The following is a 25,692-nucleotide window of genomic DNA, read 5'->3' as shown; positions in this document are numbered from 1 at the left end:
GAAGGAAGGACTTGACTTGTGCTTGAGGATACTCGTGTCAGGGGTCTAGGGTTTGGCATTTATCAATAGAAGCTTCAATAAGAGAAATTCACTCAAGGTTTTTCCTCTCAAGAGAAGAGAAGTTTTGGCCTTGGCAGAGAGCCAACTTCGTGTGTTCTTGTTTTTATGTTTTGGTAGCAGTTTGATGAAGTACACACATATGCACTAATAAGAAGAAGAAGAAGAATAAGCTAATAAGGAAAAGTAAAAATACTCCACAAATTGTTATCAAGTAACGAAGAATCACACTACACTACTTTGCCCTAAGATTCTTCAACATGGTATCAGAGCTAAGGTGACACATCAAGGAAAGGGCAACTCAAGAACACTCATCAAGGAGAAGCATCTACAAAGTCGAAGCATCAAGCCTAGAAGTCTCAATCACTTCAAGGACAAGAAGGGTCTACAATCCATCATTCATCAAGGAGGTCTACAAAGCTAGAAGAAGAGCCTTACATAAAGGCACCTACAAAGAAGAGCAAATTGAAGCAAGACCTACATCAAGCTACAAGTCATCAAGAAAATCTCATCATCAAGCAAGTCCACTTGAAGAAGGCAACTTGAAGAACATCAAGATCCTAGGAAGGCAAGCCATCAAGTCTTCAAGGAGGAAGCAAATCCATTACATCTCAAAATCTATCAAGTAAGTACATGTCCCCTTCTAAATATACATCAATGTCTTTTTGCAAGGAAAGCAATAAATTGGTAGGTACCAATAACTTTCTTGCATGGAAGAAGAGGACTGATCTACTTCTCAAGGAGAATGAACTCCTAGAACATGTCAAAGGGAATATCACTATCCCTGCTAAGGAACAAACTCAAGCCTTAGCCAAGTACAATAAGGATGAGACAAGAGCTCAAAGGATTCTGATAGAATCAATCAAAGACTCTCTCATTCCCTATGTCTCCAAATTTGAGACATCGAAAGAAATTTATGATAAGCTAGTAGAGCTATTCTCGGTATCCACAACCAGAGAAGTGATATCTCTGAGGAATGAATTATACAAGATGAAGATAACAAAGGAAGGAATAGCTCCCTACTTCATGAAAATATTTGAAATGAGAGATCAACTTCAAGAGCTTGGGGAAGTCATGTCTGACAGAGAAATGACCACTGTAGTACTCAATGCTCTACCTGAGGATTGGGGCAACTTCACATCAAGCATATATGCCAAGAAGGAAGCAACCACTCTCAGTGAAATGTGGTCTCTATGCAGGACAGAGGAAACCAGGCTCAAGGCAAAAGAAGATGTGGGATCAAAGGAAAAAGCATTTGCTACCATGGCCAAGAGAAAGAGTAAATTTGGCAAGTTTGGTCCACGAAGAACAAACAACAAAGACATTTCCAAAATCCAATGCTTTGGATGTCAAAAATATGGACACTACAAAAGGGATTGTCCTAAGCTTAAGAAGGACAACAACAACAAAAGAAAAAGGGAAGAAGCTCACATGACTCAAGAGGTGAAAGAAGAAGAAAAGAAGGAAGATCCTTCGAATCTCTACTATGACTAAGTCAAACTATTTACTTCTAGTCTTCTTTCAAGTTTTTTAAATAATATAGGAGCATGTAGGAATATTGCATTGCTAGAACCATCCTCTAGAATCAAGAAGCATGATGTACATAGAGTTCTAGATACTCATGAAGATGTACCATTTATAATAAGAATAAAAATGCATGGGTAGAAATATCCTCTAGAGTATAGGAGCATGGCAGATATAGCTCGAGATATTCATGTAGAAGAAGCATTCCAAGTATAGGACCTCATCCATGATGAAAGAAAATTGATCATGATTAAGAATCTTAGAAGATCTCCATCATCAAAAGGAAAGGAACATTTGCAAGGCAAGGGTCTCTAAGATCCTATGATGGAATCTTCAAAAGAAGGTTCATGAACCAAAGCAGATGTCTCATTGGGAATCCCATTCATGGGATTCAAGAAAAGGATGATATGCAGGCAAGCTAAGATGAAGCAAGAAGGGCCACACCAAGGACAACCAAATGAAGCTAAGATGATCAAAGGAGAATCAAGATGAGGTATGTATGCATCAAAGTTTAGTCATTTGTATATTATTGAGTCATGGGAATAGTTCTATAACATGATCAAGTATGAAAGAATCTCTTTCACCAAGAACATGCTCAAAGGCATGTACTACAATGCAATGAAGGTCAACAAAAGAATATGCTCACATAAGGAGTATAAGATTGCTGACTACGAAGCAAGAAGAAATGTTGACTAGTCCAGGAAACAAGCAAGGAAGAAATGCTCTCACAAGAAGCATAAGATGGTTGACCTATCTACCTAAGAAGGAGCAAATGAAGAAAGAGATCAAGCATGTGAGGAACACCATCATCTACGAGATTCACTATCTGATAATATACTTTGAAGATATATCCCGAAATAAGGCAGGACAACTCTGACAAAGGAAGGAAGGACCCTTGACACCTATGAAGGCCTTGGAGATATGAAAGATGCAGGTAACTGATTCTACTCTATGAAGATGTTGTGATGAAGAAGCCATCCAACAAACGAAAAAGCAATGTTGAAGTTGTTAGCACTCCTCGGTGTCCCAAGGCTGAGAAAGGAAGCCAAGGAGGTAACCTCAAACCAATATTTGGACTTGGCAGCTAGCCCTACCAAATCAAAGACTCTCTCAAGGATCTCACAGCCAATGAAGTGACTGGAGAGGAAATAAAATGTTAGGCTAGATATTAAGCTCAAGGGTGTTGATTTTAGATTTTTGCTGGATGAAGCTCATAGATCTAGGAACTAGGCTAAGGTTTCTAATGATCAATTGCAGAGATATAATGGGGCAAGGTAGGCGTGATCAGTGACAGAAATAAGTTGTTGGGTGGTGCAGAGATGAAAAGGTAGAGGATCAGAATGAGGATGTAACCATGAATTCATTCATCAAGAAGAAAAAACACTAGCATGAAAATCTCAACAAAACAGAGCATATAACCTATGAATTTTGTTTAAAACTCATGAGATGATCACAAGAAAAGCATAGAGCTGGTAGGAAAAAGAAATATCAGAGAAAACATTGTCACAGAAACATACCACAACAATCCCAAGATAATAACTGCAACTGCCTGTTATATTACTGCAAAATGTGAATTAGCTCCAAGCTATGATTCACAAACATCCAACCCACAATACTTCGAAATCTGAAGTATTTATACAATTATTTAAAAATAAATATCTTGAAACAAAATTCAAGATTTGTTACAAAAATTATAAAAATAGTTTCAAACTGCTAATAATATCGGTCAGCTGAGTTTCTGGTGCTGTTTTGGGCATTCTGGTGGTAACTGAGGCCTTGAATAGACATTTATGTTAATCCTGCTGACAGATGAGCTGTGTTGTTACTTTGTTGTCTTTTATGTCATGTTGTCCCTGTTTTTCTGCATTTTGTTTGAGCAGAGGTGGAATGGATGATTTGGTGCTCTGTGAAAGGAGGTCGTGATCATTCAATAGGGAAATAATATGAAAACAGCAAAAAAACGTGTCCAGGAGCGCAAAAAATGAATTGATTTGACCATCTGGGAGGATTTATTAACTGTTGATCTGGGACTATTGATTCGGGCCGATTAAACCTGGGTCGTTGATCTGGGTCGTTGTATATCGCAATCGTATCAAGGAGAGGGGCCTTTTACCATGTTTCATAGTGTGCTGCCGATGGGCTAGACCCGAAACTTTAACAGACACAATCTATAAAACATCGCGTCCGGGAGGGTGATTTTTGGCATCGCTATCGCAAAGCAGAGGAGGGGCTTGTTGTCGCGCGGATTGGCACGACAACGCTCAGACCGGGGGCTGTCACTCTGATCCCCGATCCCTCCGTTTAAGCTTGTTTCCCGCGGCTAAGGGGGGTAGTCCCTGTGAGATGATGAGGCCAACTGTCGACCAGTTGGTTGGGAAACACGAGATACGATATATAAAAAAAAGGGGGTCAATGGATTTGGTTAATTTAGCATACCAGTGCCTTAAGAGATTGTTATTAAAATGATTACTTGTTAAATGATATAAAAAGATGGACCATGAACAGCAATCATCTATCATCAGCTAAAACACAATGCTCTTAGAATGACAAAAACGATATCCAGCAGCTAAAAATTTGAAAAGATGAATACTTTAAATCACCACGAGAATCATAAACCATCAACCAGATATCAATTTCGCATCTCGGCTTGAAAACTTTAGATCTCAGCAATAAAGATATAACGTGAAAGCTCCTGAGACTTGCAAAAATAATTTCCCACAAAATTTTTATTTTTTCAAAAATTTTTTAAATCTTTTTTCAATTTTTTTTTTATTTTTCAATATTATGGAAATTAAAAAATCTAAAAATTAAAATTCTAAAACTAAATTAACTTTAAAACTAAACTATAAAAAAATATATATATATAAAACAAAACCTAAACCTTTTTATTTTTATTTTTTATATTTTAAAAATCAAAAAAGGAAAAAATCTAAAAAAAATTCTAGCCATTAAAAATAAAACTAAAGAAAATATTTTATTTTTTTTATTTTATTATAAGAAAATCTAAAAAAATTACCAAATAAATCTAAAGAAAAATTGAATTAAAATTAATTTAAATTGAACTAAAATCTAACCTAAAGCACTAACGCTAACATATTAAAAAACTTAATTAAAACAAAACTAAATAAAACAAAATAAAATCTAACTAAAAACTATGACTGAAACGTAACTACACTAAACACAAAATCAAAATTTAAATATAAAAGATTTACGAACTATGTAAATATTAAAAAAGCGTAATGTTAAAAATTAATACAATCTACCCAAAACCAAAAACTGAGCCGTAACTCTCTCAGGACTCATTCACGCTTACGAAAATAAATCGATACGCAGCATACCTGACCCGAGAGAAAGGACAGCGGACGGATTGCAGTGGTTGAGGATCGAATAGAAGTTGGTTTTGTTACCTGGAGCTTCCACGGGTTTGCCCAGAATCGTGACGTTATGAACAATGAAATCCCTTCGAAATGATGGCACAGGTAATAGCGGCGGACCGGAAGAAATCGTTTTGAGCAGAGTCAAAACCCTGAATGCTTACGCCTGAGGGTTTGCAGACGTATGAAGACGGCGGAGGTACATATAACCTCTGAAAAACAACGAGCAGGCTTTGCCCAAAACAAATCTCGATTTTTTATGCTGTTGACTGCGTGATGGATTGTTATGCGGTTTCCAGCTCTCGATGCAGGGTTTTCCAGCTCTCGTTGCAGGGTTTTTCGATTTTCAAGTTTCAGCTTTACGACAAGAAATGCGCGCATATGAGATTCGGCTGAGACTACGTCCTCACTGCTTTGCACAAATTTTAATAGCAGAATGTTGTATTTTGCAAATGTAATAACCAATATATTTCCCAGAAAAGTGTGTTTGTGCATGTATAAACCAGCAAACCAAAAAATGCCTTTCGTTGAAATCTGTTGCTTATGCACAGTGTGACGGCGTGTTACCCTTGATGGCAGTTCTGCAATTGCCAAAAAGACAAAACCCTAATGAAAACTGTATATAAAAAAATAAAAAAAAATTGAAACCCTAGATCAGCTAATTTAATGTACAGATTTAGCCCCTTCACAGCCAGATTTAACAATAAGAACAGGAAAATTTTAAAGAGAAGAAATTTCAGATTGTCACTGTGAAAAAACTTCAGAAATTCTCTCATGCAGATCAGAAAAATAAAACCGAATGATAGACCCAGGATCAAATCCACTGGGCTCAGCAGAAAATGCTTGTGGGAGTTGGCTAGTTCAGCCGAGAACTTCCTCTAACGCCCACCAAATCTTCTTCAGCAAGGGTTTTTCTGCACAGCTCAGAAACAACCATCAGTAAAGAGGGCAAGAATGCTGCTAGATCTCAGGAAGTAATGGAGATACCTGCCATTACTTCAGAAACCCTAACAGCACCCAAACCCTAGAAAGTGAGCAAGATACCTGTACCCACAATACTCTACAAAGCTATTTAACAGCTGAAAATAACATATGCAGAAAATAAAAAACAATCTCACAGCATTTCAAGAGAGTAACACCAGCAAGATATGGACCCCAAAGTCTTCTTTATTAACCAGAAACAAATTTACAAGAGAGCTTCTTCAGTCTTTGACTCACAGATCGAATGCCTTGAAATGACCCCCTAAGACCCTATATAAAGGAAATGATCCTAACGGCTAGTTCGAGTGATCCATGTAGAAATGATCTCGACCGTTGATGAGGATCAAGACATCTCTTGATCTCATCCGTCGATTTATTAACTTAAAATATTATTATTTTATTAGTTAGGGTTTTTGCTTCATTTTTTAATTTTTTATTATTTTTTATTATTTTATTATTTTTATTCATTTTTTTATTTTTTAATTCATTTAACATGGATCACTGAACTAAGCTTTCAGAAACATCACCTAGGACCTAGGACTTAGGACTCATGAGGGGATTTAATCGACCCTCAGGACACATTACATCATGACTTTTACAATTTACATCTCAAGGGGACAAACCCACTTAATACAGACCCTCATAAATCACCCAGCTCTGCGACACCACGATAATCTAGCAGATCAACACACTAGGATTCTCCTAAAGTTCTAATGACAAAATCAATCCCGGCTTTGGGGTCAGGTTTGAAGGAAAACTCTGCCGATCCGTGGATCGGTGAGACGAAAAACCTTCCGGGACGTAGATTATCATCAGAAAGTTAGGTCCACCTAGGCAAAATACATACATGACTCATGTCTGCTAAGATTATTTACAATTAATACATGCAGACTGGGTTTACAATCAAAAAAAATCAAGCTGCTGATGATGGCAGGATGGCACGGATATGCTGATCAGGTGCTGCTTCTTTCTGTCAAGAAAAACGGGGTGCACTGCATGGGTAGTTGACCAATAGAGGTCAACAGGGCTTTAACACTAATTTTTCATGGTTTTTCGATATGCCAGGCCTAAAATCTTAAAAACAACAATCCATAACTTTTCGGGTCCATCGCAATCGCAACTCGGAAAGGGTGTCGGCAGAGGAGGGACTTAAGACTCGTGTGATCCCCAATTGTGATATCGTAATCAACGGGGGGAGACTTATCGCAATCGGCGAGCGGAAGGGTTACGGGACTTACGATATCGCAATTGGCGGGGAGGAACGTGCGATATGCGATATCGGCAAAGGGGAAAGGAACTTTGTGATATCACAATCGCAATCGGGAAAGGGAGAGCTTATCGCAATCACAGGTGGAGCGTGACGGGCGGTTGTTTTATTGTTTCATGCGATATGCAATAGCGAGATCGTGTGATATGGCGACACATGGCCTGCAGGCCCAGTTTATTACAGCGGGAGTGGCGCGGGGTTTATATATAATGCGATGTGATACTTTGATAAACAATGGTTTACGACTAGAGTTTGAATATTAACCAAGTCAATGGAAACGTAGCTAGAGTTTGTAAATGAAATGGAAATGCGACTAAGGTTTGGGAGTTAACATGATAACAGAGGAAAAATGGGTTTTGGATAGGATTTAAGGATTTTCCCAAGGAAAAAGGAGTTTAGGAGGGAATGAGGGGATTTATGAGGTAGGTACATGAAATATGAATGAGGATGTTGAAACAAGCTGAAATCTCCTTGAACATTTTTTCCCTTAATTACTACTCTCATAATAATTGACCATAAGTGATGTCATGACTATTTTTGACCATTTTGATGACTTGACCTAATAATGACACCTAATGGATTATGAAACTGATGATTTGGACTTTGAACCTTGCAGTGGGACTGACCATGAGATGATGACTGAGATGGTGATCAAGACACTTTATTGATGACTCATCACAAAGAGTGACTGCATGACCAAGATGGCATTTTGACTATGAAACGAAAGTAGTAGTAACATACCTAGACACACTAACCAATGACCAAATTTTTATTTGAAAACCTATTGAAACTATAAAAATTTGACTTAGGACCCTATCAAAACTTTGAAAGAGTACATTTGATCACTGGTGACTGGCAGGACTGATAGACACTAACAGAAGCAATATCAGGATGAAGTCATGATGGGCTACTAGGTCGAAGCATGTAAACAAGCAAGTACAACAAAGCATCCATGAGAAGAGTATTCTGAAGCATGGACAGATGAAAAAAGAGTAGCCAGGTGACGAAACCTGATGTATGGCAAGAAAGAAACTTTCCACAAAGGAAGCAATGACATGACAAACCAAGAAGGAAATTGAACGATGGATGGTGCCCTACCTAGAAGAAATTCGAACAAAGACTTCATGACATCAAAGAAAGGAAGGAAATCAAGCAGCTGAAGAACCCACGAAGAAGAAGTTGCTAACGAAGGAAAAAGTCCCTAGTTAAGAGGGAGCTCTGACAGATCCCTGATCAAGAGGGAGTTTTGGATCACCCCTGATTACAAAGGAGTGACAATTGTGTTTTTCCATTTCATGGGTCATGCACTAGACCAGAACTGACAGTCGTAACTCCCGATGAAGTCCATGAATGGAAATGTAGACATAAGATAGACACAACATTCTTGTCTTCACTTGGGAAGAAAGAATGGGAGGATTGGGTAATCATATGGCATCTGATACTCTTTGAGGATGTGTAGGGCATCCAAGACAGGAGTAGGCAAGGGGACCGATATTCTTTGAGGGTTGGGAACCCAAGACAAGAATAGTCCTAGAAGGTCATACTCAATGAACACCCGAGTGGGTATGTACCTTGAGAGACAATGATTGAAGGTGTCTATGAATCATTGGTCTCGCCAGCATTGTAGCTCATGATCTCATGAAGAGATGGAGTTGTTAGTCAAGGCCTTGCACTATGACAATGTTGATGGATATGATGCTATAACAGATGGATTGCTAATCCAGTTTCTCTTATGTGAATTCTTCAAAGATTGATAATAGCCAAACACCTTGTAATGTTGTATGAATACCTCCCTAATTAAGAGGGAGTGTTGAAGGAAATGTAACTAGGTTCAATCTTCATAAATGTACTTTTGATATTTGTACTTATTCAAAAAAAGAAATATTATTTTTATAATATATGTCGATGAGTTTCTTGCTCATTGAAGTAGGTCTAGCACATGTCAAAGTGCTATAGGTGAGTCAAAGAGTCAAAAGAATTATGTTGAAGACCTTAAGGGCATGTTACATCATGTATAAATATATATTAAAGTCAAAGAGAAAAACCTCCAAGTAAAGTCAAGTCTACTCCTATGCAAAAGCACCATCAAGAAGCTCCTTCAAGCATGCTACACCACCATAGAAACTATCCAAAGTCTGCTCAACAAATCGGCCTCCAAAAAACCCTCAAAGTCAGCCTACAAACAAGGTGACAAGTCAGCCTTCTAGTCGGCCTAAATGGAGGGACAAACCTCTATATATAGAGGTTGTCCACTCCTATATAACACATTAAAGGATCTCTAAAATAAGAGAAGACAAGAAGCCGAGATTAGAGTGAGACAAACCAAAAATAAAGAGCCTCTAATGCAGCAAAGGAGGGAGAATTCTAAGCGAAGATTAAAGGACTATTTCTAGGGCAAAACACAATCACATGTGCGAGAAAAGGAGGGCTTTTTGTGGACATATCAAGAGCAATATACAGTGCCATACTTCTTATTGTTTGGGCCTGAAACTTAGGCCTTTAAGGCCTCTCATTGGAGCGAAGAAGAGAGTCTCACATACGAAGGAGAAAGGAAGCAAATACACCACTAAACCTCCCACACATGCGAGGTATAGGGCTGCAGTGCTGCCACATCAAGTCTGCAATCTTACGTGAAGAAGAAGCTCGATTGGTGAAGAGAAGAAAAGTCATCCTATGTGAGTAGGTACACTTAGGATCAAGAAGAAACATCTCTTCTAGAACTAGCAAAAGAGAGCCTACCACCAAGGAGTAATGAAGTGCCGGAAGAAGGAGGACGAAGTGTCGAAAAACAAAGTGCCGGAAGAAGTGTCGGGGAATAAGGTGCAGAAAGAAGGAAGGACTTGACTTGTGCTTGGAGGATACTCTTGTCAGGGGTCTAGGGTTTGGCATTGATCAATAGAAGCTTCAATAAGAGAAATTTACTCAAAGTTTTTCCTCTCAAGAGAAGAGAGGTTTTGGCCCTGGCAGAGAGCCAACTTCGTGTGTTCTTGTTTTTATGTTTTGGTAGCAGTTTGATGAAGTACACACATATTCACTAATAAGAAGAAGAAGAAGAATAAGCTAATAAGGAAAAGTAAAAATACTCCACAAATTGTTATCAAGTAACGAAGAATCACACTACACTACTTTGCCCAAAGATTCTTCAACAGCTAGGAGGCTAGATCTGTTAATTTTTTGTGGCATCAGATGTGTTCTAGCCACGAAATTTGGTGGAGAGTGTAATATTCTGAATAGAAATTCTATAGCGATAATCAAAGACATGCACTAAAATAACAGCACAAACAAATTTCAGCAAACACCCATAAATAGAAAATGCTCTGGAACACCAAAATGGCCAATTTTTTATATGTAAACTATTGGAGTACAATAAAAATTGGAAGGAATGCACGTGGGCTTGCTCAAGGCAAGCTACAAGCCCTAGGTTATCAATATCTCAATGCGCAACTACTGCAATAGTTTTTCCCTCCAGAAATCTACGTTGGCCCAGTTTTTCTACATTGTTGGCTTACTTGGCCCCCTGATTTAGCCCCTCAAAACTGCCCAGAAAATTCTGTAAATTTAGGGCTATGATCCTTGCCAAAATCACAGAAAACCCAGAAAGAGTTTGCTCTGGTTTTGACCCTCCAAATTCGACCCCAAATAGCTTGGCCCTCCTCCAAAACCAGAAAACTCCACCTGTAGCAGAAAATGATGTTTGTTGCTCCAAAATGCTAGCAATCTCCCCACAATCACCCTCCAAATGAAATCCCAACAGCTCAGCCCCTAAATCCTCCAACCGACACTCCACACAACCAACACCCAAGAAGGATTGCACAGGCCTGTAGAGGATGGCGTAGTACCACTTTCCAGCGATTCGTACAGCAGTGAAGGACTCCCCTTTTCCTCTCGAAATCTTCTTCCTTTGGCTGGAATCTGACCAAGAAACACCCCTGCAGCAGTAGAGGCCTCAATTCCGGTACCAATCCTCCCCAATGACTGCATGGCTTCTCCTTTTGTGTCCCAACTAAACCAAAATAGCATGTACATGCTTGATGTCTCTCTCCCAGCCTCCAGAGCAAGGTAAATCCTTCCTAGGGCGGCATTCAAGGTCCATCGAAGAAAGGTTGAGCTTCACTCCTTGAGAAGGTCTTGTGCTAAGAAGCACTTGTAACTCAACTAAACAGCTAGAGAGACAATCAGTTATCAAAATGTCAAAAAGCCCCAAATGATGCTTCTCTCCACCTATTTATACTTGTTGGCCCTTGGTCTCATGTGGGTCCCTCCTTTGATTTTCGACCTCCCTTAGGAAATTCAAATTACCTACTAAGGGGTGCATATTATTTGTGGTGGGTGGCCCCCACATTCCACTAAAAGCTCTTTGACCCACTTTTCCTAAGACTTGCCTCCAAAATTTGCCTTTAGACCAAAATTAACAAATTTACAAAATTGAGTTCTTTGCCTTAGAAAATATTTAGGAAGGGACATTATAGAGAGGCTAGAATACATGAGATCTCCAAAACACAGAAATCGTTTCTGTAAATTCCGCCTAGAAGCATCTCAATTAGATTATTAACCGTTTTGTAAATATTTCCTAAGTCTAAACTTAGGGAATATCGTTCATTAATCAGTATTAATTTAGATAAGGTGAGAATCATCTAGAAACTCACATAGATCGATCCAGAGATGATCCTAGCTATTGATTAAGTTTTAATCTTGGTCGTTGGTGCTCCAACAGTGGATTATAAGAGGAGATCGATGTGGTGATCGAGGAGACACCAGTGTAGATACTCAGTAGCCCAAGCAGTTCGATTTTATCAGTAACAATAGCTCAGCAGAGAAGATAGACCCAAAGGGTGAGTAGCAGGTGGAAGAGGGGGGTAGCAACATTCCGAGACGAAGGTTTCTAGTCCCCGAAAGAGGCAAAGGAAGGACGAAATTCTCACAGGGTCAAAGTAAGCTCTACACAGAGGGTGATGCAAGAGGCTCAGCGCAGAGGCTAGGGAGGTAATTTCGGAGGCAGAAAGTAGTTGTGGGATGAGAGAAAATTCTCACAATAATTTTGCCAGTATTTTCCTCAAATTAGATTGCAAGTTGGGCTTATAAATTATTGTACTTAGAATTTCTACTGAAGAATAATAATAAAACCCTCATTTGTTGTACTAGTTTTCCTGCATTGGGTTTTTCCAGGGACAATTGTCCAAAAATAATTGTGTCAAATTTCTTGTGTGTGTGCTAGAATTTCTCAATTTTCAGTGTTTTATTTTCCGCGGTATTTTTACGGTTAAAATTGTAGTTGTGATTTTATTTGTTGTTTGTCGTAGCAAATAAATTGCATAATTAAATTTTCAGTTAGAAGAATTATTTCCAGCTGTTGCAGTAGATAAAAATTTCACATAGTATCAGAGCACAATTGAATAGTCGGAGAGCTTAGAGGCAAAAAAAAGGATTTTCACTGCTCAGTGTGGGCAATAGGCCGAAATTCCCAAGGGCAGCGCAGTCTTTTGTCAGAAGGTCGAATTGCTTAAGGAAGACTGATTTTTTCTAAGAGGGGCAGAAAAATTCGATCCTTCTAGATCGAGTGATTCCAGAGGGAGAGGGAGCAGCACATTTTTTTTCGTTGGGCAAATCTTGTGAAATTTTTTGAATCTAACAAACCAGAAATCCTACTGCATTAAACTGATTTGCATTACCTATTTGTGTTCTTCATTTTACCAAGTTATTTTCATAAATATTCAGAAAATATTAATACAAATACACTGCAGCCTACACCACTATATAGATCAAGAACTGAAAAATAAATGAGACAACCATACAAAGGACACACTTACTTTTGGACTAAACATCCCTGGAAAAACCCATGTGGGAAAACCGGTGCAACAGATATGAGGGTTTTATTATTAAGCATATTTTTGAATACAACTAGGGTGCCAAATCCGGCTCACCCAACAGAGAATAAACCTGGTAGAAGTACCTCTTTCCGAAGACAGATATTTTGGCGAATCCAGCAACTGGATGAACAAACCCCGCAGGTGACTACATTGTCCCCAGTGCTATGCAGTGATGGCTACTCCTAGCGCTGCGCTGGAACTATGTCACCTCCTCTAGGAGCGGCGTCACCCTCCCAATGAGCCTTCCTGGCTCAGAAAATGATCTTTTGAACTACTACACGATCTGCCTCACAGAAACCCCAGCGCTGCCTCTAAGTCACTGTGTCAGCTCCTCTAGCCTCTGTGTCACCCCTTCTAGAGCTGCATGGTCTCTCCCTAGTGCTGTGCTACCTATCTACTATGTATTCTCGGCCTTGGACTGAAGTCCCTCTGCCAAATTGCCCCTCTCTGCACTAGAAACTCACTCCGAAATTCTCAGCAAACCATGCCCCAGAATTTCAAACTAGCTCAAGTGTTGCTCTCTTAGTGTGTGTTCTCCAGTTGACCCCAAACCTTCCTTTATACTTTTCCTGTGAGAAATCAACGGTCGTGATCTAATCTCTAATCAACGGCTAAGATTAAATTAGACTTTATCCTCGTCTCTTAGAAGATTCTCACCCATATTTTCATTAATACCCATTAATGTTTTAATTTTCTTAAGTTTAGACTTAGGAACCCCATTAAAAATATTAATTATTTTAATAAAATACAATCCGGTAGAATTTCACCAAACGATTTCAAGGTCTTGGAGATCTCATGTGTTCTAGCCCCTCCACAAAATTTCGAAGCAAGGGCACATTCGATGCTACCCAAAAATCAACACTCCCTCTTAGCGAGGAATATGCTCTAGCAATACTTCCCAACAGAAGTATCACATTGATCCACAACATCGGTCCTCTGCACTGCTGATGCTCGGCCTGCTACCCTTCATCCACTGCACTGCTGCAATTTGTACTGCTACCCATGACACTGCCATTGTCACTACTGCATCTGTATTGTAGCTACCTCTCAATATGTTGCATCATGCTACCCATAGGACTGCCACTGCTAACTGTTGCACTGCAACTCAGTTGCTGAGAAGTAAGCAACTGAAAAAACCACCGAAAAGCTGACATGTTGGTCAGTTTGGATGTCCCTGAACGCTGAAGCTACCTCTGCTGCTAATCTATGCTAACCCTCTGATGCTACTATGTTGTTGTTGTATTTGCTTTGTTCCTTCCACACTGCTGCAACACTCCACTACGTTGCTTCAGACTTTGGCACTCTAGCTCTGCCACTGTCGCTCCATCATCCCTCACACCAACTGACTCCCATCAACTTCACTCTTGATTTCTCTCCACTTGTTAAATCTAAGAGGATGAAGCCCTAGACGCAGGAGGAAAGGAGACTAAACAAGAAGCCCTAGAAACAGTCTGGCCGCAGTCAAGAAGAGGTCTAATACTGCCCTAGCGGCAGTCCTAAAGAAGGTGATCTAACCGCAGTCCAAACGAGGAGACTTAGCCACAGTTCATGAAGGTTAGCCGCAGTCCAAGCGAGGAGATCTAGCACGATGAAGGAGGCCTATACACAGCTGAAGGAAAATCCCTAATGCGCAGTCCTATCATACCCTAGCCACAGGTCCTATCATGCCCTAGCTGCAGGTCTTGTCATGCCCTAGCTACAGGTGTTATCAATGTAAATAGAGACTCTTTCTCTATCCTAAAAGAAGGCTCCTCAACGCAGCAAGGAGGCTTCCATACGCTGTCAAAGGAAGCCTCAAATGAGCCCTAGTTGCAGTCTTCTATACCACTAATTCGTTGTAAGAAAGAGGCTAAGTTTACAGTCCTAAAGAATGTGTTTTAGGTGTTGTTACCTAGCACATCTTGGTCGCAATCCTTAAGACCAACCACGTTGAAGGGAGAAGTCCCTTTAGCTGCTTTATGAGGAGATCCTATACGTTGTCTCAAGAGGTTCTAACCAGCAGTTAAGGAGGGCTCTACTACGCTGGCTAGAGGAACTGCTACAGCAATAAGAAACCTCAATACACTGAGGAGAAGAAGCTCTAATAGCACATAGAGTCTTGAAGGATCAACATTGTATTTCAGTGGCCACATGTTGATGTCAACCTTGTGAGTAAAATTGTTCCTAAGATTGTGGGATCATAGCTTATCATGTTGTTGGGGTAGGCCGTAGGCCATAGCCAGAAGCTAAGACAGTGGTATCAGTCTTGGCAGCATGACAAAAGTAGTGTCGCTCCTTATGCAGGAGGAGGACAGCATTCTGGAATATGCAACATGGTTGGATGCAACATGTTTAGATACAGCAGATGGATGCAGCTACATATCTAGATGTAGTAGTTGGATGCAGCATGGTGTTAGAGACAGTAGTGTAGTGCAGTGTAATGATTGAGTTCAGCTTGGTGATGGGAGCAGCATTGTGATGAAGAGCAGCTTAGTGACAGTGATGCAACATGATGAACAGTGCAGCACAATGATGAAGTGCAGCATGTTGGGTACAGCATGATGAGGTACAACTCAACAGTGGAGCAACATGGTGCAGCTCAATGATGATGGACATGGTATGATGGTGCAACATGGTGCAGCACTGTGATAGGTATAGCAAGGTGATGGAATCACCTGAGTCCATATCAACTACCTCATGAGACATCTTCTTAGAGAAGATCTCTGCTCTTATCTTGACAAGTCAAAGTGTTGACTTTTGATGTATATGTACTATCTCTCTCTCTCTATTGAACTATTGAAGAACATATAAGAAGAATTGATCAAGGGTTTTCCCACATTAGGGTTTGTCCTTGACTAGCGCCACATCTTGTGTCCTCTTGTCTTGGCTTGTCTTCTGCAATTTATGTTTATGTTCTATCGACATTTTACTATCATGCTAAATATGATTGCTAATCTGGAATTGATATTGAGCTAATATGGAAAATTGAAGTAAATTTGCTATCAGCATAGAACATACCTAAAATTAACAAACGGATGTGCACGTCGCTAATACTCTGACAAAGCCCCTGTAAAAGGTCAAATTCTTGCCTTTCTGAGAATGACTAGGAGTCGTGGAGAGACCCTCTCTTGAGGGTCCTGTATGATATGGATATTGAGCTTTAGGAGCTCCAGGGGGCTTGGGGTACTTCTTGGAGTGATGAGAAACCATAGGGTGAGTGGTTCAGCCTTCCCCTAGTGGTTTGCTATGTAGGCAGGATGAGTGGTTCATCCTTCTCCTGCTGAGACACTGTTAGGTCCCTATACTACTAGTGTAAACCCTTATTGTTATTAGTACAACCCTCTTATTATATTGTTGTGCCCATCTAGTCCTCATATTCTTATTATTGTGCCCCATAGAAGCCCACTATTGTTATTATTGTGGCCTTACATTATTATTGTTATGTCGACTCTGATTATATTATGACCCCTTAGACTCCTATATATAGAAAGGAGGTCTTGTCATTTGTATCATCCAAAAATTATTCATTTGTGTAATGTAAAGGAGGTTGCCCCCTCAAAGAGGCTGAATTGTAAGGCATTTATCTTTCTTTTCTATCTTTTTGTGAGCTGGTTTCATAACATTTGGTATCAGAGCTTTGGATTCTAGGGTTTCGCTGCTCCAAACAGGTCATTGTGGAATTTCCTCTATAACGTTTTCTCTGCGACGTTTCAGAAGCTAAAAAACAACCATTTAAGACAAAATCTCGTTGAACCTCGAGTCCGAATTTCAGATCTTTTCTTGCTATATTTTCGGAGATATGATTTTAGGAAGTTAGGGTTTTTGCAAGCTCCAGAATTCCATCTCAAACAGGCCATCGTGGCATTTTCGCTATAATTATTTTTCTACAAAGTTTCAGACTCTGAAATTAAAACCCATTTGAGCTAAAAACCTTGTGAAGCTCGTTCCCGAATTTCAGATTTGTCTTCACTACATTTTCGGAGATACGGTCTAAGACATTTATGGTTTCAGCAGGCCCCCGAATTACATTCCAAATAGGTGACCTTGGGAAAATCGTCATAAATTTTTCTTTGAGCATCAGATTGAAATTTCGTAAGAAGTTACAGAAAGAGGATGGACTGTAGTTTTCTTTGTATCGGTTTCAGGTCCTAAGGTTGAAACAGTGACACGTGACACTTCATACAAGTTCGCTCTACTGAACCAGTCTATAATCAGGCCATCGTGGGAGATTTGACATAACTATTCCTTGCAGAATCCAATCTTGATCAGACTTACGGGGTTAGAAAGAGAACTCAGAAGACTACTGCAGGACGCAATTTCAGAACTTGGAGATCTGAAATTACAGAGTTACAGTTGTTTCAAGATCGAGTTCCTAAAATCAAGAAAAGGCGATATGAGGAAGTTTGATGGCAAGGATCCGATAAATTGGATACTACGATGGAGCAATATTTTGATATACATAATGTGAAAAACACACAAAAGGTACGTATTGCATCTTTATATTTAGAACCGAATCAATTTTTATGGTATGAAGGGCTTTGTTCTCGTAAACCACTTGTCACGTGGTCAATTTTCACAAAGGAAATGATAGCACATTATGAGGATACAAAGAGAAACACCTTCTTTAGCCAATTGATAAATCTCAAACAAAAGGGTTCAATGGCAGAGCACATTAAGGACTTTCAAAAATTGAATATAAGGGTAAATTATATTCCAAAGAAGCAAAGGATTGATGTCTTCATAGAGACTTTAAAGGATAACATTCAACATGAGGTTCATCTTTGGGAACCTGATTCATTGGAGAAGGCATTCAGGTTGGCAAGAAAAACTAAAAGCGAAATTATGGAAACAAGGAATCCCACCACTCATGACTATAAGCATGGAAGTGCTTTTTCTCCTAGCTTTCCACAACTTAAAAGTTTTACACCACAACAATTGGAAGAAAAAAGAGAAAAAGGGCTTTGTTACAATTGTGATAGCAAATACACTAAAGGTCATAAGTGTGCTGAGAAGAAATGATTTTACATAGATTATGAAGAAGAGGAAGAAAAGGATCAAGAAACATCAAAAGAAGAGTATATACACCAGGAACCAACCCCAGACAAAGAATAAATGAATCTGACCATATCTTGTAAAGCATTGGCAAGAATGAACACTCCTCAAACTCTCATGATAGAAGGACATATCAAGAAGAGAAAGGTTCAGGAAGTGAAAGATCACATCGAGAAAGAAGAAATGAATTTGACCATATCTTGTAATGCATTGGCCGGAATTACCACTCCTCAAACTATCAAGATAGAAGGACATATCAAGAAGAAAAATGTTCAAGAAGTGAAAGATCACATCGAGCATCAAGAAATGAATCCAACCATATCTTGTAATGCATTGGAAGAAATTACCACTCCTCAAACTCTCAAGATAGAAGGACATATCAAGAAGAAAAAGATTCAAGCAGTGAAAGATCACATCGAGCATCAACAACAAGTTCTCCAACTTTTAAAGGATAACGCCACTTTGGTGCAGAATCGAATGAAACAACATGCAGATCAACATCGCAGTGAAAGAAGTTTTGATGTAGGCGATTGGGTATTTTTACGGCTACATCTCAAGAAAACTATTTATGAGAAGGAAATGTTGGCAATACTACATGCACTTAAGAAATGGCGACCTTACCTAATGGAAAGACACTTCAAGATAAAAATGGATCATTATAGTCTTAAATACTTTTTAGAACAAAAATTATCTTTAGAATAACAGAAAAAATGGGTCACAAATATGTTCGGTTATGACTTTGGAATCATCCACAAAAAATGGAAGCAAAATGTTGTTGTAGATGCACTCGTAAGAAATGATGAGGATGTGGAAGCATTGTTTTGTGTTATTTCTATTATCCAACGAGATTGGATAAACAAAGCAAGGGGTGAATAGAAGAAGGACGAAGAAGTGTGGTCACTCATTCAAAAGTTGCAGAAGATCCCAGTTCAAACAATACTACCAAAACTTGACGAGGAAGGAAAAATCATATTGGAACCTGAAGCAGTCACATAAACAAGAACCCGACAGCTACAAAATCGATCAATTTCAGAGTATCTCATCAAGTGGAAGAACTTACCCGTTGAAGATTCCACATGGGAGGACAAGAATTTTATACAGAAGCATCAAAAACTACTCAACTGTTGAGGACAACACTTTTTGAAGGAGAGGGGCATGTTAGGTCCCTATACTACTAGTGTAACCCCTTATTGTTATTAGTACAACCCCCTTATTATATTGTTGTGCCCATGTAGTCCCCATATTCTTATTATTGTGCCCCATAGAAGCCCACTATTGTTATTATTGTGGCCTTACATTATTATTGTTATGTCGGCTTTGATTATATTATGACCCCTTAGACTCCTATATATAGAAAGGAAGTCTTGTCATTTGTATCATCCAAAAAATATTCATTTGTGTAATGTAAAGGAGGTTGCCCTCTCGAAGAGGTTGAATTCTAAGGCGTTTATCTTTCTTTTCTATCTTCTTGTGAGCTGGTTTCATAACAGACACAATCATAGGGTGAGTGGTTCAGCCTTCCCCTAGTGATTTGTTGTGTACAGGGTGATGTGAAAATTTCTAAACTGAAATTCTACTGCTGCAGTAACTGATTTATTTCACCTACTTATTATTCACAATAAGTTATTTACGAAATCCCTTCAGCAAATATTAAAATAAATTCTATTGCAATTACCACACAATTACCCAAAGAAAAATACATGCACAAGAACCAATCACATCAACACAGTTAGTTTTGGACAACTGTGCCCGTAAAAACCCAATGTGGGAAAACAGTTGCAGCATATGATGGCTTTATTAATCTTCAGTAGCAATTGTTTTTACAAGGAATGATTTTACAGAGAAACTGAAAGAAAACACCTGAGACTTTCCCTTTGAGACCTTCTTACACTTTGGAGACCCTGCTCCCACTTCTGCGTGGCTCAGCGTGGCTTTGCGTCCCTCTGCGTCAATCTATGTAAGCTCTGCGTCTCTCCTTTGGACTGCATCTCTCTCTACATTGTCTCCCACTGTCCCTACAACACCTCCTCCTCAGTCACTGCCTATTGTTGATGCCCTCCTCTTCCTCCACCCTTCAACTCTCCCTCTAAAATCGATCTTCTCTACTTGAGAATCAATTTTCCTTAAGATACTGAGTATCTGCCGGTGTGTCTCCAAATGAACCTCAAGTCTTCTCTTATACTTTTCATGTTGACGAATCAACAACCGAGATTAAGTCCCTAATCAACGACTAAGATTAAAACAAACTTGATCCTCGTCTCTTAGAAGCTTCCCACCCTTATCTTTATTAATACCCATTAATATTTTTGTTTTCCTAAGTTTAGACTTAGGAACCCATTAAAAATATTAATTATTTTAATAACTCCTCATTCGGGTGGAATTTCTCAAAACGATTTTTGGGTCTTGGAGATCTCATGTGCCTTAGCCTCTCCTCCAAATTTCAAGGCTAGAGCACATCCAATGCTACCAAAAATCAACAGGTGAGTGGTTCAGCCTTCCCTTGGGATATCCCTGGCGACATGTAGGCAGGATGAGTGGTTCATCCTTCTCCTGCTGAGACATCCTACCCATGCAGTCTGGGACTCATGGGAAGTACCTCTCATTTAGCCAATGAGCAGAGAAATGAGGATAGGGACCATAGTACTACCGATGGACACATCATGTACTACCGTACTCCCTATGCTAGGATGATATTGATCTGGGATCAATTGGAACTGAATTCGGGTCAGTAAAAGTGGTATGAGACACTCTCTTTATTTGGAACTGATTTCGGATCAGTAAGAGTGGTATGGGACACTCTCTTTATTTGGAACTAATTTCGGATTAGTAAGAGTGGTATGAGACACTCTCTTTATTTGGAACTGATTTTGGGTCAGTAGAGAATGGTATGATATATTCTCGATCACTTCTTCTTCTTCATAGTTCAGTAGAGCAGTGCAGGGCACTGCATTGATGGCAGCAATAGTACGGACTGGCAAATGGATTAGCAAATGGAGTTCTCCTTAGTTAAGAGGGAGTGTTAAAATTGGCAACTAGGGCTAAACTCCATGTGGGTCATCTTATTTATGGCAGCTGATATTTTTTTTGGATTCCTCTCTCCGAGAGGTGTAGGATTGATCTAAAGATCATCCAATTCCGACATGTATTCATGGAGATATGAATTTATTTATGTTATTTGACAATTTGTCAAGGTCGGCCAGCAACCAAATTACCCCAACTTATCCTCAACGTTGCATTATAAATAGAAGAGGTCTTCAAGTCATTTCACACACTCATCTCTTGTGATCTCTCTCTCCACTCGTTTGGGTTTTGGTGGAAAGAGAGGTCTAAAGGAAAGAGCCCTAATTGCAGCCCTATACGCAGTCCTAAAGGGAGGAGACATAGCCGCAGGAAAAGAGAAGGATCTGGCCGCAGTCAAGAGGAGAAATCTACACATTCAAGGAGGCTTTTATATGCAGCAAGAGGAGGCTCTTCTACACAGCAAGGAGAGGCTTTAATCCATAGCCAAGAGGAGCTTCTATACGTTGTCTAAGGGAGCTTCAATATGCTGTCAAAGGAAGCCCCAAAGAGCCCAGGCCGCAGGTCTAGAAGAGACCTTAATTCGCCGTTAAAGGAAGGCCTAAAAGAGCCATACCCGCAGGTCTAGAAGAGACCTTAATCCGCAATCAATTAAGAAGGCCTAACCGAGATCTAAAGGAGCCTTAATATGTTGTTAATAAAGGTCCTATACGCTGCCTGAATAAGCTCCTGTATACAGCCTAAAGAAGCCCTTATACGCAGTCTTAAAGGAAGCCCTAATCCGCTGAAAGGTGTAGCCCTTATCCGCAGCAAAAGCAAGGTCACCTAGCCGCAGACGGGAGTTTTAGACGCTGTCTAGAAGAGGCCTATCCACAACAAAGGAGTCATAGCTAGAAGGAGGCCCTAATAACGCAGTCTAAAGAGAGGCCTCAAGACGCAGTTAAGAGAAACTCCAAGCCACTGCTAAAGGAGCCCTAACGCAGCATGAATTGCTGTAGGTGACAGCGTTGTAATAAAGGTTATGACTAGGCATGAGTTAAGGATTTATTTGGGCCTGTTGGAAGAATCTGAAGCTACAGCTAGCTGCTTTGCTAGGCTGCAAGCCATAGCAAGCAGCTAAGGCTGTTCTGAGGTAGCATTGCAGTGTACATTGATTTCAGGAGGCAGCGTGGATTAGGAGAGACTCTCCTAGGTGGACTGCAGCCCTTGAAGGGCTTAGTTGGCTGACAGCGTGGAAGGTTACAGGGCTTCTTCTTGTGCCCTAACTAGAATTGCAGGAGCAGGCAATCAGAAGAATATTGCAGCAGCATCGATGATCAACTAAAAGGATATGCTACAGTACTCTTCGGGAGTGTTTGAAGTCTGTTGGTGCTGCATCCTGGAACAGTCATCATTATCAGAATGATGGACTTACTGCTGCTGTCATACAATATCTAAGTTGTATACTTGTACTATTTTTCTCTCTCTACTGAATTGTTGAAGAATATAAGAAGAATTGATCAAGGGTTTCCCCACATTGGAGTTTGTCCCTGGCTGGTGCCACATCTTGTGTCCTCTTGTCTTGGCTTGTCTTCTACTGTTTATGTTTATGTTATATGATCTATCTGCACTTTACTATCACGCTGATGTGATTGCTAATCTGAATATTGACATTGGGCTAATATGAAAAATTGAAGTAAATTGCTCTAAGCATAGAACATACCTAAATTTAACAGAGATCGATGGACAACATTGGAGACAGATCAAATCAAAGAGATCATTCGAGTTGGGTTAGTTTTCAGTAAAACACTAGGAGGGTTTCAGCAGCAATGATTGGGAAGAGATTTTTCGGAGTTATTCTTCATTTGAAAGACTTCCAGCTTCCAAGTTTCAAAGGGAAGTTTTGCTATTAGTTTATTTTCTGCAGAGAGGATTGAGTTAATTTTCTGGAGCAAATGCGAGTTTGCCAGAGAAGGCGCAAGTTCTCTAGGACACACTGTGAATTCTCCAGGGATCAATGCAAATTGCCTAGAAGACAAATAAAGTTTCCAGGAAGGCAGATCAAGCTTCAAAAGGTTGCACATGTGAGTAGTGCGAGTTTGCCAGAGAGCCAATGTGATATGCCAAAGTGCTAGTGCGAGTTGCTGGAGGCAGTACGCATTGCAGAAAAGGGGCTGAAGGGTTATTTCCCTAGTCGATTTGATTAACAGAGGTGGAGATCAATTATTTTGTTGGAGCTTTGCTAGTGAGAGACAAGCAGTTGTTGTATTTTCTCAATAGCAGTTTTTGCTGAAGATAATAATAAAACCCTCAGGCTGAGAATTGGCTTTCCCCACATTGAGGTTTTTCGAGGGACATTTGTCCAAAAATACTTGTGTTAATTGTGTGATTGGTTTCTCACATTTTCGCTGCAATTTTAATTTGGTGAATGGTGTGTTGTTCATGTTTTTATTTATTACTTTCAACTAAAGATTTAAATGTGTTGTGTATAAGTAATAGAAATAATATACTAGGTTAATAGCACCTTCTGGTAACCGGAAAATTTCACTCTATCCATATGGTGGTTAGTTTGGAAATGGTTACGGTGATTCTTGTCGGAATATACTACGGATATGCCACAACTCCAACCAAGATTTATTCAACAAAACACATGCTAATAGCCTTGTGAGCCTGGGATGCAAGCCTCCTGCAACTTATTTAAATATTGTTCAATCCATGTTTTGACTAAAGCAATAAACTATTTGCCACTTTGGAGTTTACTTGGGAGAAAATCCCCTCAAATTAACTCAAGTAACATGAGCCTTAAAAGAACTCCAGTTTCCTTTGGTGCAGTATAAGTATATTATTTGCACCCTTGGAGCCAAAACACCCTTCAGTTTTGTATGGAACTCCTACATGAATTAGTAATTAAGGCCGAACTAGAAGACATGGAAGATCCGTTATATTTTTTCCAGAAAATCCATCTTATATTTAAATTTTAAACAGTGAACAGTACAGCAAGAAATATACATAGGGATCCAATGTTTCCCACAGTTTAGAACTCCTGCATAGGTGTGAAGTGCTAACATGTCAGTTTTTGCTCCAACCTCGAAAGAATCTACCAGTGCTCTGAGCAACTGTGATTTATAGTTGATATACTGGTTTAGGCTGCCTCAGTTGGTGTAGAAGTTTAGCTGGACCTTTGCACCAGTAGCTAATATGGTGCCCTGTTTGCAATGCTCAAACTGGCATTTGCACCTCATGTGGGTGGATGGATTTTTTTTCAATTAGTCATCCAATACAATTGTCATATGTAGGTCTAATGCCAATTTAAGAAATCACAACCAGAATTGGAAAATCTGATGGACCCAAACATGCTGTTTAAAACAAGGGAATGCGCCTAATTTTCTAGCACCGAGACTCTGCTTAAATTTTTCAATAAAATATGTCCAATGAATGGCTGTTTGAAATATAGGAATTCATACTGAGGCATCTATGAAAAGAGTTAACCACTACGGTGTGATATCCTTTGAGATTGTATCTATGGGTATAAACGAGCACATTAAAAACTTCATGAAAGATTTATCCTTGTAAGACTGAATCATAAAAACTCAGAGAGGAAGTAGAAACAATAACTGATTGATCCTCATTACAGTAAATACTAGGCTCTGATACAAAAGTAGACTGGCATAGATGAAAGCATACATACTGCCAATATAAAGCTTCTTAGTTGAGAAAGGCTTGGGAGGAGGAGATGGTGCTGGTGGTCCGTCCTGCGAAGTTGAAGAGGGGAGGCAAGCGACGCACAGTGATCGTCTACCCACAGAGGATGTTATGAAAACAGTGCCAGGACAGCGCCATACCCGTGTAAACAACCAGTTGAGTCGCACTGGAATACTAGGAAACAGAGAAGGAGACGGGAAATGAGCACCCACATTGTGTAGCCTTGTTGCCTTTGCATTAGCACAACGGGTTGCAAATAAATCAACAGTCCCCAGACACATTGCCATCTTCATCGAAATTGGCAGTGGTCAATAGTAAATACCATAAACAAAGGAGATAGAGAACATCGACAATACTTGGCCATAAATCTTTCACAAATGTACATATTGCATCGAAATCGCAAGTGGTCAATGTTATTAAGAATGGAGACGGAGAACACGGAAAACACTTGGCCATAGATCTTCACAAATCTATATTGTGTTGAATTCATGGGTGGGAAACAATTTTTTGTATTTCATGAGTGGAAAACAGTTTTTTTTGAGCGAAACACTAGGCTAAGTTGAATATTTATTGTGTAATTAATTAATTATTATTTTAGTGAAAGATTTTAATTAACCAGTTCTCACACTTATGTGGCATAATATAAAATAGAAGAGGGTAATGTTTTATTCTATTTTATAGAATAGAGTTATCACTTTGAATTCAAAATATTTTATGATATGTATATTTAATTATTATTTTATTGTGTTTATTTTCTAATTTTAAATAATTTTAGAATTATTAATAATTTTTATATTAAATCAAGTTTTAGATAATATTTTTCAATAAATTTGAAACTAGTTAATAGGAGTTCTGCTAGGGTTATAGTTTTTCATAAAAATTTCTAAACACT

At 39.3% G+C, this 25,692-nt stretch overlaps 1 protein-coding gene across 1 annotated transcript in view; it reads right to left on the bottom strand.

The window, feature by feature from the left end:
- The window catches only part of LOC149235402 (organelle RRM domain-containing protein 2, mitochondrial-like), a 132,909-nt gene extending 107,669 nt beyond the window's left edge, over positions 1–25,240 (bottom strand). The window contains exon 1 of the mRNA XM_089461384.1: positions 24,787–25,240. Coding sequence (XP_089317510.1) covers positions 24,787–25,093 — 307 coding nt within the window. The 5' untranslated portion in view covers positions 25,094–25,240. The remainder of the gene's footprint in view (positions 1–24,786) is intronic.
- Between the last annotated feature and the right edge of the window lie 452 nt (positions 25,241–25,692).

Source organism: Pinus tabuliformis, chromosome 8 (assembly GCF_031772625.1).
Source record: "Pinus tabuliformis cultivar Carrire ecotype Pingquan chromosome 8, CPIR1, whole genome shotgun sequence".
NCBI classification, from domain to species: domain Eukaryota; kingdom Viridiplantae; phylum Streptophyta; class Pinopsida; order Pinales; family Pinaceae; genus Pinus; species Pinus tabuliformis.
This window is presented reverse-complemented; position numbering and strand designations above follow the sequence as displayed.